Source organism: Dreissena polymorpha, chromosome 9, assembly GCF_020536995.1.
Source record: "Dreissena polymorpha isolate Duluth1 chromosome 9, UMN_Dpol_1.0, whole genome shotgun sequence".
Lineage (NCBI taxonomy): Eukaryota > Metazoa > Mollusca > Bivalvia > Myida > Dreissenidae > Dreissena > Dreissena polymorpha.
Window position 1 is genome coordinate 65,230,066 of NC_068363.1, and position 17,492 is coordinate 65,247,557.

Here is a 17,492-nt window from a genome sequence, read left to right on the forward strand (position 1 = left end):
GAAGCTGCACATTTTAAGTGGTGAAAGGTCAAGGTCATCCTTCAAGGTCAGAGATCAAATATATGTGGCCCAAATCGCTTATTTTATAAATACTTTTGCAATATTGAAGATAGCAACTTGATATTTGGCATGCATGTGCATCTCATGGAGCTGCACATTTTGAGTGGTGAAAGGTCAAGGTCATCCTTCAAGGTCAGAGGTCAAATATATGTGGCCCAAATCGCTTATTTTATGAATAGTTTTGCAATATTGAAGATAGCAACTTGATATTTGGCATGCATGTGTATCTCATGGAGCTGCACATTTTGAGTGTTGAAAGGTCAAGGTCATCCTTCACAAGGTCAAGGTCATCCTTCAAGGTCAAACATCATATAGGGGGACATTGTGTTTCACAAACACATCTTGTTGTTTAATATGTTTATTGAATAATACGAAGTATGATGTGATATGTTTTTCTTACCAATCGACAAAAACTGCAACAAAAACAAAGATATTTTTATTTTTTTAAATAAAAATTCGTTATTTGGACAACTCATGCAATCAAATCGTTCGAGTGACACATACATTCGAACATGCGCTATAAATTCCATGCATCCAGTAATTTTATGGCTGTTTTAAGTTTTGTTTGAAAGCCGTGCATAGCTGATGCCGTTTGTGTTTTAGCACAACATGCACAACATGATGTTGGTTTGAATAAGTACTAAATGTCTATTTAGCTGTAGTAACACATTTAATACCTGTCGTATCAACAAGACTGTCATGGCATTTCGTTTATGGTTTTAATTGAATTAAAGTTCAATGATCGATAAGATGCGCGTTTGTGTATTTCCTACCTATTGTCGAGAATTCTTTATAATTAAAATGCTTCCACGTAAAATGTCATTCACTATTTACTTTAATTATAAGTCATTAAAATTGTATGTTTTTTATAGAACAACAATATTGATTAATCTATATTTTCGTTTGACAAAAGTGTTATTATGGAGCTCTCTCACCATGGTGAGTAACATGTGAGCATAGCTCTGTGAAAACTGAGCTTAATGCAAGTGCGTAAAGTGTCGTCCAAGATTAGCCTTTGCAGTCAACACAGACTAATCAAGGGAAACACTTTCCGCAAAGATTGGATTTTAGATTACTAGTAATCCGGGATGACACTTTTCGCAAATGTATTAAGCCCAATCCCCCCCCCCCCCAGAACATGGTTTATATTATACATGACGTCGGGACGGTATGTTTCAGGCACCTGGGTCAGCAGCGTCAGTACCACCCGCTGAAACACGGGTTCCACGAGTGGTTTGGCTCCCCGAACTGCCACTTCGGACCGTACGACAACAAAGTAACGCCGAACATCCCCGTATACAAAGATGCGGAAATGGCGGGAAGGTATTAATATAGTCTTATGATTAATGCCGAATATCTTCGTTTATAAAGATTTAAATGAATTGGCGGGAATGTATAGTCTTACAAAAAACATTTGCACTCCGAACATCCCCGAATTCATATACGGGTATTTGAGAGAAGATATGTCGATAACAAGGACTCTCAAAGATCCCCATATTCAAGGCGCGGTAATGGTGGGAAGGTATCTATTGTATTTCAGAGCTGTAAGAAAGTCACGCCGAAGATCCGCGCAAACAAAATCGCGGACGGTTTGTATTGCCGTTCAGATGAATGATAACAAAGACGCGCCGAACATGCTTCTTCACAAGGATTAGATAATAACTCGTACTTTCTTCTCATTCAGATCATAATTCAATTCACGTTGTTACAGAGGTGAAGGCCGTTCTGTGTGCGATGTGATTTGTTTCATGCCGGCGACTAATGTTCAGTAGGCCGAATCATCCACACTTAAACAGCGTGTTAAATTATTAGAGTTCTCCATCTGAAACATGCAGAGAACTTTAAAAAATATGTTGGTTTTCCTCTCGTTTTAGTAACACGTGCTGTCGTTTTCATAATGGTGTAAGCATCATCTTTCGGATGTTTAAAAATCGGTTAAAGTATAAATGAGTCGTGTTCTGAGAAAACTGGGCATAATGCAGTCCGCACAGGCTAATCAGGGACGACACTTTCCGCCTAAACTTGATTTTCGGTAAAGAGGGACTTCCTTGAAACTAAAAATACCATACAAGCGGAAAGTGTCGTCCCTGATTAGCCTGTGCGGACTGCACAGGCTAATCTGGTACGACACTTTACACACATGCATTAAGCCCAGTTTTCTCAGAACACGGCTCAATTATAATATCATATATCATGCGTTATTTCTTGTATATGTCGACGATGCTGAATACTATGGTTCAGGTTTGTTTCAGGTTCTTTCAAGATTTCCTTATTGATACACAGTCCGGAGAGTCAAATCTCACGCAATTGTATATTCAGGTAATCGATTCAGATTAATTTGTATCAGATAAACATGAAATACTCATATTATTATGTATCAGATACCAAATAAAATACTCGACTCAGTTTCAATTGTATTAGGTATTCAAAAATACTAGCATTATTTGTATTAGATATCCAATGATTTTTTCCGGAATGTGGTTTATTTGAGTTTCATTATTTATATAATTATAATTTATTACATATCTATATACGGCTCTGCTGGAAGTTGTAATAATGCCCTACACACAGTAAATATAAACGTAAACGCCTTCAAGTATATACATGCGGAACATTAACCCATTTATGCCTAGTGGACTCTCCCATCCTTTGATCACTTTGTTTCCAAAATTAGGGATGTCTAGTATATTTATTTCTATATTTAGAGTATAACTTCTTTAAGCAATCAGCGCAGTCCCATCATGCGGCGTCTCATCTGGGTCTACGCTTTTTGCCGAGGCCGTTTTTCTAGAGGCTAGTTATAAATGGGTTAAATGACTGCGATGCCCCAGTGGATGGTATCGCACGAGTTGATTTGGTGATGTAAAACAATAAACGATACAATACGTTACAAAAACCGTTAAAACAACGATTTTATATGAAATCTTTACATAGAAACATAAGAAATACAAATCACATGTTTTGAACAACAACAAAACGCGCAGCGATACATCGAGTAACCTGCATGATTCAAAAGTTGCATTATATTAATCGAGATGTTACGTCCAATCACAGGGCGGATTCTTTAGCACACTTATCTATATGCATACAAAAAGATATAGTGGACGAATTTATTTAAATTTAATCTAAACCATCTTAAAAACGTATTGTTTTGAAATTATAAAGTAGACATTGTATTTACTTAAAACTTTAGAAACAGTATGTATATACATTTATGTGAAATAAAATGCGTGTTCTTCCGTTATCATGAAGTATCTACTTTTACTGCCGAATACGTTCGATTCTTTGAACACTCGAAGCTCTCATATGCGAGTGTTTCTTAGGACTGAGTAAGCAACAGGATACACTTCTCATTCTTTAATTAACACTTATCGTATTATTCTTATAAATACATGATAGCCATCATTTTATCACTTTGTGTTGGTTAAGAAATACATGTACACCCAAAATTAGTGAATTTTACTGCGCTTGTTTGCGGTCGTCAACGGGGCGGTAATACACACCACTTTCAAACCACGGTTTTATATTTCGTTCATGCCATCGTACACATTGGAAAAAGTGTTTATACAACTATAATTAAATCGATTATGAATACCGCACAGTTTTACTTAACCCTCACGTTTACCGTTTACTGGTCCCACACAGGAAGCCCTGACGTTCCTCGAGGCGCAGACATCCTTGGGCGCACCGTTCTTCCTTTACTGGGCTGTGGACGCCACCCACGAACCGCTCTACGCCTCCAAGCCCTTCCTGGGGAGGTCGCGCAGGGGCATGTACGTATACACGCCTTGAGCAATTGAGTTCTGGGAAAATCGGGCAAAATGGGCATTGTTTTAGGAAAATAGGGCTTTCTGCATCAAATAGGCCACGTTCCGGGAAAATAGGGCTCAATGCATGTGCGTAAAGTGTCATCCCAGATTAGCCTGTGCAGGTCGCGCAGGCGTGCAGTTTGCACAGGCTAATCAGGGGCGGCACTTTCCGCTTAAACTGGGGTTTTGTTAAGATGAGACTGCCTTTAAAACAACATAAAAGCTGAAAGAATCCGCAGAGGCTACAAGGGGACGACATTTTACGCTCATTAATGAGACTAAGTTTCCAAGAATGTGGCGTTAATCATTCTGAACTATGTGATCTTGCGAGCAGTAATATATTTTCCGGTCTTTAATATGACATTGTTATGATGGCCTAGAAACCTCGGGGAAGGTGAATTAAGTGTTTCCTGTAGCTCACCAATTGAGGGACAAAAAGTTCTATCAGCGAAGAAAAAAATGTTGAGATTTTTGGCGATGGTCTGGTCACGTTACAACAGTACACGTATGGCAATATTTTTAGAATGAAACCCGAAAAGACCTACCCAATTTCTTTTTAGCTCATCTAAAAAAAATAAAAAAATATGAGCTATTGTCAGCGCCTTGGCGTCGGCGTCGGCGTCCGGTTAAGTTTTGTGTTTAGGTGCACTTTTCTCATAAAGTATCAAAGCTATTGAATTCAAACTTGGTACACTTACTTTCTATCATGAGGGGACTGGGCAGGCAAGGTAAGATAACTCTGGCATGCATTTTGACAGAATTAGGTGCCCTTTTTATACATGTACTTAGAAAATTGAAAATTTGGTTAAGTTTTGTGTTTAGGTCCATTTTATTCCCTAAATATCAAAGCTATGGCTTTCATACGTGCAACACTTACTAACTATCATAAGGGGACTGTGCAGGCTATTGATTTCAAACCTCAAATACTTTAATGCTATCATGAGGGTACTGTACCTGGCAAGTTGAATTTTACCTTGACATTTAAATGACATTGACTCTCAAGGTCAAATTATTAAATTATGCTAAAATTGCCCCCCCCCCCCCCCAGAATCCCCACCCCCCCCCATTTTTTTTTGGAATTTCATCTAATAAATGACCACACCCTCACACTATAACCCTCCCGACCCCCCCCCAATTTTTTTTAAACATGGTTATAAAACACAAATATTTATTTTTATTATTATGCCTCCCTTCAAAGTAGAGGGGGTATATTGTTTTGCACATGTAGGTCCGTCCGTATGTCCACCAGATGGTTTCCGGATGATAACTCAAGAACGCTTAGGCCTAGGATCATGAAACTTCAAAGGTACATTGATCATGACTCGCCGCAGATGACCCCTATCGAGTTTGAGGTCACTAGGTCAAAGGTCAAGGTCACAGTGACCCGAAATAGTAAAATGGTTTCCAGATTATAACTCAAAAACGCTTATGTCAGGATCATGAAACTTCATAGGTACATTGATCATGACTCGCAGATGACCACTATCGATTTTCAGGTCACTAGGTCAAAGGTCAAGGTCACGGTGACCCGAAATAGTAAAATGGTTTCCGGATGATAACTCAAGAACGTTTATGCCTAGGATCATGAAACTTCATAGGTACATTGATCATGACTCGCAGATGACCCCTATTGATTTTCAGCTCACTAGGTCAAAGGTCAAGGTCACGGTGACCCGAAATAGTAAAATGCTTTCCGGATGATAACTCAAGAAGCTTATGCCTAGGATCATGAAACTTGATAGGTACGTTTATCATGACTCGCAGATGACCCCTATTGATTTTCAGGTCACTAGGTCAAAGGTCAAGGTCACGGTGACCCGAAATAGTAAAATGGTTTCCGGATGATAACTCAAGAACGCTTTTGCCATGGATCATGAGACTTCATAGGTACATTGATCATGACTCGCAGATGACCCCTATTGATTTTCAGGTCACTAGGTCAAAGGTCAAGGTCATGGTGACCAGAAATAGTAAAATAGTTTCCGGATGATAACTCAAGAACGCTTATGCCTAGCTAGGATCATAAAACCTCATAGGTACATTGATTATGACTCGCAGATGACCCCTATGGATATTCAGGTCACTAGGTCAAAGGTCAAGGTCACAGTGACCCAAATTGTTTAATGGTTTCCGGATGATAACTCAAGAACGCTTATGCCTAGGATCATGAAACTTCATAGGTACATTGATCATGACTCGCAAATGACCCCTATTGATTTTCAGGTCACTAGGTCAAAGGTCAAGGTCACGGTGACCCGAAATAGTAAAATGGTTTCCGGATGATAACTCAAGAACGCTTAAGCCTAGGATCATGAAACTAGATAGGTACATTGATCATGACTCGAAGATGACCCCTATAGATTTTCAGGTCACTAGGTCAAAGGCCAAGGTCACGGTGACTCAACTTAGAAAAATGGTTTCCGGATGATTACTCAAGAATGCTTACGCCTACGATCATGAAACTGCATAGGTACATTGATCATGACTCGCAGATGACCCCTATTAATTTTCAGGTCACTAGGTCGAAGGTCAAGGTCACGGTGACCCGAAAAAGTAAAATGGTTTCCGGATGATAACTCAAGAACGCTTATGCCTAGGATCATGAAACTTCATAGGTACATTGATCATGACTCGCAGATGACCCCAATTAACTTTCAGGTCAAAGGTCATGGTGGCTTGACACAGTTTAATGGTTTCCGGATGATAACTCAAGAAAGCTTACGACTAGGATCATGAAACTTTATAGGTACATTGATAATGATTCACAGATTACCCCTTTTGATTTTCAGGTCACTAGGTCAAAGGTCAAGGTCACTGTGCCAAAAACGTATTCACACAATGGCTGCCACTACAATTGACAGCCAATATGGGAGGCATGCATGTTTTACAAACAGCCCTTGTTTTATTTTTGAAATACCGTCCAACCATTCCACCCAAGAATCACCCCCAAAAATACTATACACACTATACACACCTCTCCACCCCACCCTTCCCTCCTTTGTGATTGAAGTATTGAGAAAGGTCCCTTCACCTTTAAAAAGAAAAATAGATGAGCGGTCTGCACCCACAAGGCGGTGCTTTTGTTTTTAAGTATACTCACTTTTGCCATACATAAGTCTTCTACATTAATACAACGTTACGCATAAGAACCAGATTGTCTTTACCTTGGTTCCCATACCAACCGGTTCTGCTTCAGGTATGGGGACGCGGTGATGGAGCTTGACTATGGGGTGGGGAAGATCATAAACAAGCTCCTGGAGTTGGGTGTCGCCGAGAACACGCTCGTCTTCTTCTCCTCTGACAATGGGGCTGCCACATATGCTAAGACCCAAGGTGAGCGCCCGACTTTAGTAGTCGGCATAGGTGTTCTCGCGGTATCGTTGTATTTAAATTGTGCCCCCTTAGTGCTGCTAAGACGTCAGAATTTGTTACCCAATTTCCATTCATTGTCAGAAAATAGTTTTACGTCATGTGATCACCTCAATATTTTCTTATCTGCCTTATACGCGATACAAATATATATTTAAATACAATTTAGATAGATATCAGTGAGAAAAATTTATTTTTGCAAAGGAGTCAATAATTGATAGCGTTAAATTTTTCTTTAACTTTCGTGTTTATTTAAATGTTAATAACCGCGAGAAAACATATGATAAATATAGTAAGTAATGTTCTATTAGCATTTATCTATATGCTTTAGTAGGAACACTTATCCGGGGTTGTAAAGCAAGCTTACTTATTGAATATTTTTAAACATATATGTTTTTATCTGAATGAAACTCCAAACCCCATTGATACATAAAGCTGTCAGCATTATTTTTACCCACGGATTATATGTTGTTTTTTTATGTAAAATATTGAGATCTTCATTACTAGCTTAGCGAGACGATAGTCCCATAATAAAGCTAATATTAAAGATACAGTTCTTCTTAGTTAGTTTTCGTACCGGTGTCACAAATTGAGTAAACTATATCTGAATGTATTTCTTATTGGTGTGACTTTCCAGGAGGCAGTAACGGCCCCTTCCTCTGTGGAAAGGAAACAACTTTTGAGGGCGGCATGCGGGAGCCGACCATCGCTTGGTGGCCGTCCGTCATCAAACCAGGCCAGGTAATGTGGGGTAATGGATTATTGTGGACAGGAACGCAAGATTTGTTTTACTTAACTTGTTTTATAATTGTTTAACACTGAATTGATTAGTGCTTTAGGTGAAGCAGTTTATTTCTGTCGTCATGCGGTAAGCAGGTTAAATGTGTCCAAAAACTAGGTCACCACCAAATCTTTATAAAAAAAACTTGTAACCACGCTAGAAGCCACATGAATTACTCAAATTTGATAGCTTGCTCAAAATATTTATCTTTACAATGTCTAGGTTAAGTTCCAAAGTCGGTCTAATCCTTGAAACAAGTTGTAACACTTCTAGAAGCCACGTTTTTGTCTCAAATTTGAAGAACCATAGTATTCTTTACAATATCGAGACAATTGTCGAATTTGGATCAAGTGAGTCCGAAAAATATGTCACTGAGTCAAAACTCAGAAAATTATCATATGTTCTTAGCGCTACCTCCTTGGCATTTTCTCCATCTCTTTTGGAGAAATGCAAATTATCTGTTAGATTTGCAAGATGCCAATGTGTTTTTGCATGTAGCAACTAGTATGCATGTATGTTGAGTGTCCATGTAGCAACTAGTATGCATGTATGTTGAGTGTCCATGTAGCAACTAGTATGCATGTATGTTGAGTGTCCATGTAGCAACTAGTATACATGTATGTTGAGTGTCCATGTAGCAACTAGTATACATGTATGTTGAGTGTGCATGTAGCAACTAGTATACATGTATGTTGAGTGTGCATGTAGCAACTAGTATACATGTATGTTGAGTGTGCATGTAGCAACTAGTATACATGTATGTTGAGTGTCCATGTAGCGACTAGTATACATGTATGTTGAGTGTGCATGTAGCAACTAGTATACATGTATGTTGAGTGTGCATGTAGCAACTAGTATACATGTATGTTGAGTGTCCATGTAGCAACTAGTATACATGTATGTTGAGTGTGCATGTAGCGACTAGTATACATGTATGTTGAGTGTGCGTGTAGCAACTAGTATACATGTATGTTGAGTGTGCATGTAGCAACTAGTATACATGTATGTTGAGTGTCCATGTAGCAACTAGTATACATGTATGTTGAGTGTCCATGTAGCAACTAGTATACATGTATGTTGAGTGCATGTAGCAACTAGTATACATGTATGTTGAGTGTGCATGTAGCAACTAGTATACATGTATGTTGCGTGTGCATGTAGCAACTAGTATACATGTATGTTGAGTGTGCATGTAGCAACTAGTATACATGTATGTTGAGTGACATTGTTTGATGTCATTAGCGTATCAATCTGGTTGACATTTTCCTTTCAGACAGGCAAAAATATCAATTTGCTTTCAAAAACTCCACCATGACACAACATATAAATGTCCCCACATTTCCATTTGGGTTGTGATTGTATTTTATAATACATTTGTGGATGAATTAATTTTAGCTAAATCACACTACATTCCCCAAGTTTTTGAAATAATGCGAAATATGTTGAAAAAAAAGATAAAATCTAATCACCCTGTAGAATTATCCTTGAAATTTTAAAATGTCCGGCCCTTAGCCCCACCTAGGCAGTAGCATTTGGTGATTTATTAATGCATTGCCAAACAGAGGTTGCGCCAGTGCAAGTGTTGTCACAAATATCGTTTTAAACTTGTATTCGTAGTAAAGAATTAGTTATCAGATAATATCGCTTACACAATTGACATTCATTAGTACTTTAACTTTGCAATTTACTGAATCAAATGGGCCAGTTCATGCATGGCGGGGTTACTGGTTTCCATCCTTATTATCTCTCTGTCTTCAATAGGAAATGGGATTTTTGCATAAATACCCATCGGTAGAGTTTTGAAGGACACTCTATCTGTTATTTCAACAGAAAAGTATATACATGAACTATAGGATAGTGTTTTTCTCTTCGATAACATAACTGTACTACTAGACGTGAAAATTGGGTAGAGGTTAATTTAAGGTTTATTACCCAGTTTTGCGTTAGGTGTTTCTAATAATGTGTTATTTCTTCACGCCAGGTATCCCACCAGATTGGTTCACTTATGGACCTGTACACAACACTGCTGAAACTTGCCGGCCGGGAGCCACCCGCGGACAGAGTGGTGGATGGCATCGATCTGACGGAAGTGCTGTTGAAAAACACGGAAGTGGAGAGGTTATATAATAGTAATAATTTCGCCGTATGATTAATTATAAACTCGACTTTTCGGGAAGACGCTAGCTTTGTTGCGATTGTAGATGGGATCAAGGTCACTGTTCCCAAATATCGATGAAAAGTTTCCGCTCATTAACTCAAACACAAATTGAGCTATAGTTTTGAACATATGTATATGAGCCGCGCTTTGTGAAAAGGGGTTTAATGCATATTCGTAAGTCTCGTTCCAGATTAGCCTGTGCAGTCTGCACAGGCTTATCAGGAACGACACTTTCCGTCTAAACTTGATTTTTGCTAAGAAGATACTTTCTTCAAACGAAAAATATCATAAAGGCGTTAAGTGTCCTCCCTGATAAGCCTGTGCGGACTGCACAGGCTAATCTGGGACGGCACTTTACCCATATGCATCTAACTCCCTTTAAACAGAGCACGGCTCATTATTAAAAATGCCTTGTATTTATTCCTAGCATAGCATAGGCACATGGGCTGGGTGTTATTAAGGTCAAGAGCACTGCTAATAAACATAGACAACAATGGTTCCGGCATTTTATCCCGAGAACAAATTGATCTATTGTGATGCAAGCATATACTATTGTTCATCAGATATCAGATTAATTTGTGTTCGTATATAGAGCATATAGAATCAAGGTCATAAATATATATATATATATATATATATATATATATATATATATATATATATATATATATATATATATATATATATATATATATATATATATATATATATATTATGACACTTTACGCACATGCATTAAACCCCCTTTTAACAGAGCGCGGCACAATGTGAACGTTTGCATGAATACAAAATACAATCTACAACATAAAAGTGATTACACAGATGTTGAATACTTCTACAAATATTCCCTACTTTGTATGACCGCGATTGCAGACCGCTGTTCTATTATCGTGGTAACGAGCTGATGGCAGTACGTCTCGGCGACTACAAGGCCCATCTGTGGACGTGGACCAACTCCTTGCAAGAGTTCAACAAGGTCAGACTTCTATAGGTAACACTAATATAGGTCCGCTATAATTAAGTTAAAGGCCGAATCCATCGCGTTGATGAATTGAAAAGGAATGTAATGAATTGTATACATTTTCATCATCACCATCATCATCTTATCATCACTGTTTCAAAATGCATATCAAGTCTTTTCAAATGCTTAGAGAAAATTATTATTCTGTAACATATACATATTAACCAATTAATGCCTAGTGGACTCTCCCATCCTTCTAGTTGGATCAATTTATTTCCAAATTTAGGGATGTCTAGTATATTTATTTCTATATTAAGAATATTTATTACAGAAATTCCTTTAAGCAAACAGGGAAGACTCTGATGAGACGCTGCATTATGCGGCGTCTCATCTGGGTCTACGCTGTTTGTCAAGGCCTTTTTTCTAAATGTTAGGCATAAATGGGATAATTTAGCATATTCTTATGAGAAATTTGCGAAATAATTTTGCACTGTATTATTGACGAATTACAATTGCGTGTTACACTACTCCTCCGGCATGCAGACACGCCTTGTTTTCCAGGGTATTGATTTCTGTCCCGGAGAGAACATTGAAAATGTCACCACGCATGCGCAAGTGAACAACACCATGCAGCCGCTGTTGTTTCATATTGGGCGCGACCCAGGCGAGAAATACGTCATCAGGTAAGCAGTTTATCTGCTGTTTCCATGACTTGTTTTATGTTATCACCTGTATTAGTGAGAACAGTGCTTCGGTTATGAAAATTGATCATCCGTAACATGTTTTTATGATTGGTACCAATGCCTTTTGTGGTTATAGCATCATACAAAGCATACAAAACTAAAAGTATGTATAAACTTTTCTTTTTTATGCCCCCCCCCCCCCCTGGATGTTGGTCGATCAGTCCGTCGGTCGGTCTGTTTGTCGGTAGACCAGTTCGTTTCCGATCAATAACTCGTCAATGGATTGACCAATTGGCTTGATACTTCACATGTGCATTAGCCTTGGACATAAGATGACCCCTTTTGAAATTGGGGTCACTAGTTTAAAGGGCAATTTCACTGTCATAAAAAGTATGAAAATCGTCTCCGATCAATAACTCGTATACGACTTGACCGATCGGCTTGATAATTCACATGTGCATTTGCTTTGGACATTTGATAGCAACTTTTGGGGGCATATGTCTCCGAACGCGGAACTCTTGTAAAAACTACGATCATAAAATGTATAAAATACACAAATGATAGGTATGTAAGTATGACAGGTTTTGTCGTGATACTGCTTCTATGAATTATAACCAAGTTTCAAAATGTTTAAGTTGCTTTTAAATATGTTAATAATTTTGCATGGCTTCCAAACACTTATCTTAATATCAAAATGTGTTTGATTCTAATAAATTGTCTTAAAATGTGTTTGATTCTAATAAATTATGTGTATTCGTTAATGAAAAAGAAAGATTTGAGTTGCACTTGGCTTTATAGCAATATAGCTAATGTTATATAATGAGAATACATTTTGTTTTAAAAATCAAGCAGAAAGGCGCATGTCTAAACCATCAATCAACCATGGTTTTGAACAGGGCATCAGTGTAAGGTGTGAGTAAAATTTATTGGCTTTATATATGTGATAAATTGGTAGGCCCAACACGGTGGAATACAAACAGAACATCGGGGTTCTCATGGCCGCCGTGCAGGAGCACCGGAAGCATCTGGTTCCCGGCATACCACAACTCAACATGTGTGACCGCGCAGTCATGGTGGGTGCCTGACCGTAATGGCTCTTCCCTACTTCAATTTGACTTATATTCATATTATGATCGGTTAATAAATATGTTTTATAACACAAACTTTACTCTGTCCATATTGACTTTGTTTTGATCCAAATCGTTTTCCCTGTGGGTGTATTGCTGCGGAATATCATTAAACAAATAACCTTAATAGCGAACAGGTTTCTTGTGGTTTGTAAAAGATTATGATGTTAATGTTTTGGTTCTTTATACACAGTCATATGCACATATTAATTAATTGTAATGAATGTAATTATTAGGTAGTGCAAACAGCTTATCTTTACAGATATTAAATGATTATATGTATATTATGACGATTATACTTTTGTCTTTGCCCCAAGATTAACATTTGGTATACCTCAACAATTTAATTGATATGACAAGATCATATTACAAATTGTTTTGTTGAAATAACCGTGTACACTTTAAACAACATCATGCATGACATACATTATTTGCTTTGAAAAAGAAATTAATACACAATTTAATAATCTTCGTCATTAATGTTCACACCATATATAATTATAAGGAAATTTGTCTGTAAGGCATTCCTCGTGAACTTAAAAGTGTCAAACTTTTCTTTTGAAATATAGTACGTTTTGACAACTCGGGTCGAATCCTCTATGGCAGTATGTTGAATTAATTATTTCAGAACTGGTCTCCCCCAGGGTGTGAGAAACTGGGTCAGTGTTACCAAGCCCCTTCGCCCAACCCACAAAAGTGTTCTTGGCCACACTAGTCGAGTCACGTGGTATCCGTCTCCATATGCGACTGGACAAATTTGTTGCCGTTTACAGAATCTCAATTTAAGTTGTTTCGACTTTTAAAAAATAGCTTATAAATTGTCAAATAGTATGTCATTGATTCTAAGTGTAACTGCGAACAATTCAAATGTGCCCAGCACTTTGATACCAGTATTAAGTGTTATTTAATGTTTAGGTACAATTGCTGTATATAGGTGTAGATTTAGTATAATATAATATTATGGCAATGTGTTATTTTGTAAAACTTTCTCAAAGTAAGTTGTTTGCATACTTTAATGTGAAATTACAAACAATACAATAACATTCCATCAATGAATATGTTTTATGCGTTAATAATAGATAGTTTTGCCATTCTGTACCGTTTAAAGGTATTATCGTGACTCCCGAAATAATCATAGAAATGGGTGTATTATATTACAGATTACTGTCATTATTATTTATGTCATATTTTGGTATAATTTTTGCTCAACTTAGCGTTTTTCAATCATCTTTTATTTTGCGGGATCTACTTTGTAAAAAGGTGTTAATAAATTTGTTTTTTATATAATCCATTAATGTTTATATATGAATTATTTTAAGAATTTTCAATGTCATTACGAACTGGTAGGTGATTTGTTTATCAAATAAAAACAAAACAAGCTAGGTAGCATATTGTGTCATTATATTATTTGGATGAAAACTTTGTTCAGAACGTTTTTAGCTCGACTATTATATATGAAATATATATAGTGGAGCTATCCTACTCACCCGGCGTCGGCGTTAGCGTTCCCGTTAGCGTTAGCGTGCAAATGTTAAAGTTTGCGTACCGCCCCAAATATTTTCAATGTCCCTTCACATATGGCTTTCATATTTTGCATACTTTTTTACCAACATGACCCCAACCTATAAACAAGAGCAGACAACTGTATTAAGCATTTTGTAAGAATTATGTTCCTTTTTTCACTTAGAATATGCATATTATTGATAAATCTATGTTAAAGTTTGCGTACCACCTCAAATATTTTCAATATCCCTTGACATATTGCTTTCATATTATGCATACTTCTTTACCAACATGACCGCAACCTATAAACAAGAACAGACAACTGTATCAAGTATTTTGTAAGAATTATGGCCCTTTTTTCACATAGAATATGCATGTTCTATGTTAAAGTTTGCGTACCGCCTCAAATATTTTCAATGTCCCTTGACATATTGCTTTCATATTTTGCAAACTTCTTTGCCAACATGAACAAGAGCAGACAACTGTATCAAGCATTTTGTAAGAAATATGGCCCTTTTTCCATTTACAATATGCATATTACTTTAGTTACATTGCCATAACTTCTTGACTTATGATCAGATTTTATTAATACCTTAACAAAACAACACCTGAATACCACAATGGATTCGACCCAAACAATACCCCACGCCCCAACCCAGAAAGATAATTATATAAGAGTAATTCCAATTTCCCAAGGTACATACGGATACAAGTTCGGATTGAATGTGTATCGAATGAGTATCAGGGTTTGCATAATCGATTATAGAAGTGTTAGGTTTCACATTACCGATGTGGTTTGTCAATAGAGAACATCTGGTTATATGATCGAGTGTGCTTAATGAAATAAAGTCTCCTGTTCCCAAAGTTTATTATCTGCACATGTTCATCACGAACATATTGGTCAAACGTGAGAACTGTGTATTGCACTTTTCTGCTGTGACGTGTGATAGATGCATGATCATCCATCCAATCAATAAGAGTTATTCAAGGGTGGGGTTATGTGGATCAAGGGAAAAGTACAGCCAACCAATCAAGAATGAGATAGGAAATATCTAAATTTTATGTTCATGTACCTTGGAATAAAATGCTGTGCTTTGTTGTAAGAAGGGAAAAGTCTAGAGTCCTAATTTGACAATCGAGTAGAGCAGTCACACTTTCTTGGCGTGGCGGCCATATTGGCCGCTGCGCTGTTAGATTGTATTTCACGAACATGTTAATTGCGAATATGAATAGGGCAGACACTAAAAAAAAATATGTAAATATATATATACGTCGTTGTGTTGATTGCAAATATATGTAGGATATCGGTAATATTGACGGTCTTGAGTAATTTTAAGTAAAAATTTAATGTGACCTGTCGCGTATAGCGCAGTTGAAATCTAACGATAGGTTCGCATTAAATGTCTAATATAAATGTACCTTATAGGTTAAGGATGCACGGATCGACGATTTATCGGCTACCCTCGCTTAAGGTTACAATTATATTTTAAGAGCATGGCTGACTGATCAGCGTTCGGACATACCGAGCCCGAGGTTCTGATAACCTTAGCATCCTCATGATTTAGAGAATTTATCCCTGTGCCATTGAAGCATATTACGCTAGGGACAAAAGATGCGATGTTGCATAAGAATTATTTGAATAGTTTGATAAGGAGAAAAAGACCTGAATTTTGAAGTATACCGATAAATATACGAACGCGATTCGTCTGTTTAATGTGCAATACCCTAGGTAAATGAAATAGCGCATACCTGTCACAAATTTACTGGTAGCACGTACGTAACATATCGAGCGGTTATGTAATGTTTAAGGGAGTGTATCGATAGTAATCGATGTAATAAAGGTTGTATTTACTAAGACTTCATAGTAAGTTGTCATGACAGTATCAAAGAATAACTTAAGGGGATGATTATAAATGTTTGCCATGATTTTGAACAACTGATACTAATATCACCACAACGCAGATAAAAGATCGAGATTTGAAGACCACGCTAAATAAGGAGACATTGCGAAACAACGCCTTTCACAACGAATGGAAGAAGCAAACAACGAGTCCTAGTATGACAATCGAGAGAGCAGTCACGCTTTATTGACGTGGCGGCCATTTTGGCCGCCGCGCTGTTAGATTGTATTTCACGAACATAAGCAAGCGTTGTTTAAGAGAATATTCAACAGAAATTAATCGCGATGAAAACAGAAATGAACTTTGTTCGTTACTGTGTGTTCTCCACGAACAATGTGTTATTACGCTACATGTTAAATAAAGAGGTAATCTTTTACATAAGACAATTCTTATTATCTTCTGTAAAACAAACATGGGCAAACATGAAAATCGCGGACACGAACCAGCCCGGAAGTCATGAATGTCGTATGTCGTCATGTATGTCTTAAAGGGGCACATCGAACGATGTTTGATGCGGATTTATGTTTAATAATTTAACAATTTGGAACTTAAGGACAAGGGACTTTAAGGGATATTTTTTGCCTTTATTCAAACTATTTTCATGTGCTTAGAGTTGCAAATTCCTTTTATTGTTAATTTTAAATTTTTATTGCTAAAAGTACATATTTATTATGCATGTATGCAAAGACCTATAACGTACAATATATTATACGTCTTTGATGTATATCATTAACCACTGTTGACTAAAGTGTGTGTTATATGTATGTGTACTCATTGCCTAAATGGGGCAAGTACATTGGGGCAAACCGGTTGTTGAAAATAAGGGAAATCTGACGCGTGAAACCACCCCATACTCGTAGGACCGACTCACCTCTCAGAGTGCATCTAATATTCACCGACCCTCGGCCCATAACCTCTGTACAGCAAGTCAGCCCGCCAAAAATGCATCGATTTTGAAAAGCGAGACGGATATGATCGCGAACGTGAATGGATCGGCGCTACAAAATTATAATCAGACATCGCATTATACCAATGAGGCGATGGACGCCCAAAACTAAAATGTGCCTGATCCAGATTCCCTACCAAAACGCGTCAATGCCAAATCCCTTACTGAAGAACAACCGGAAAGCAGCCAAACAG

At 37.4% G+C, this 17,492-nt stretch overlaps 1 protein-coding gene across 1 annotated transcript in view; it reads left to right on the forward strand.

Annotated features, from left to right (window-relative positions):
* Positions 1-14,330, forward strand: part of LOC127844465 (N-acetylgalactosamine-6-sulfatase-like) — a 26,236-nt gene extending 11,906 nt beyond the window's left edge. The window contains exons 5-14 of the mRNA XM_052374710.1: positions 1,240-1,383; positions 2,313-2,379; positions 3,706-3,833; positions 7,066-7,202; positions 7,876-7,979; positions 10,001-10,137; positions 11,051-11,153; positions 11,700-11,821; positions 12,777-12,894; positions 13,577-14,330. Coding sequence (XP_052230670.1) covers positions 1,240-1,383; positions 2,313-2,379; positions 3,706-3,833; positions 7,066-7,202; positions 7,876-7,979; positions 10,001-10,137; positions 11,051-11,153; positions 11,700-11,821; positions 12,777-12,894; positions 13,577-13,663 — 1,147 coding nt within the window. The 3' untranslated portion in view covers positions 13,664-14,330. The remainder of the gene's footprint in view (positions 1-1,239; positions 1,384-2,312; positions 2,380-3,705; positions 3,834-7,065; positions 7,203-7,875; positions 7,980-10,000; positions 10,138-11,050; positions 11,154-11,699; positions 11,822-12,776; positions 12,895-13,576) is intronic.
* Positions 14,331-17,492: the final 3,162 nt, after the last annotated feature.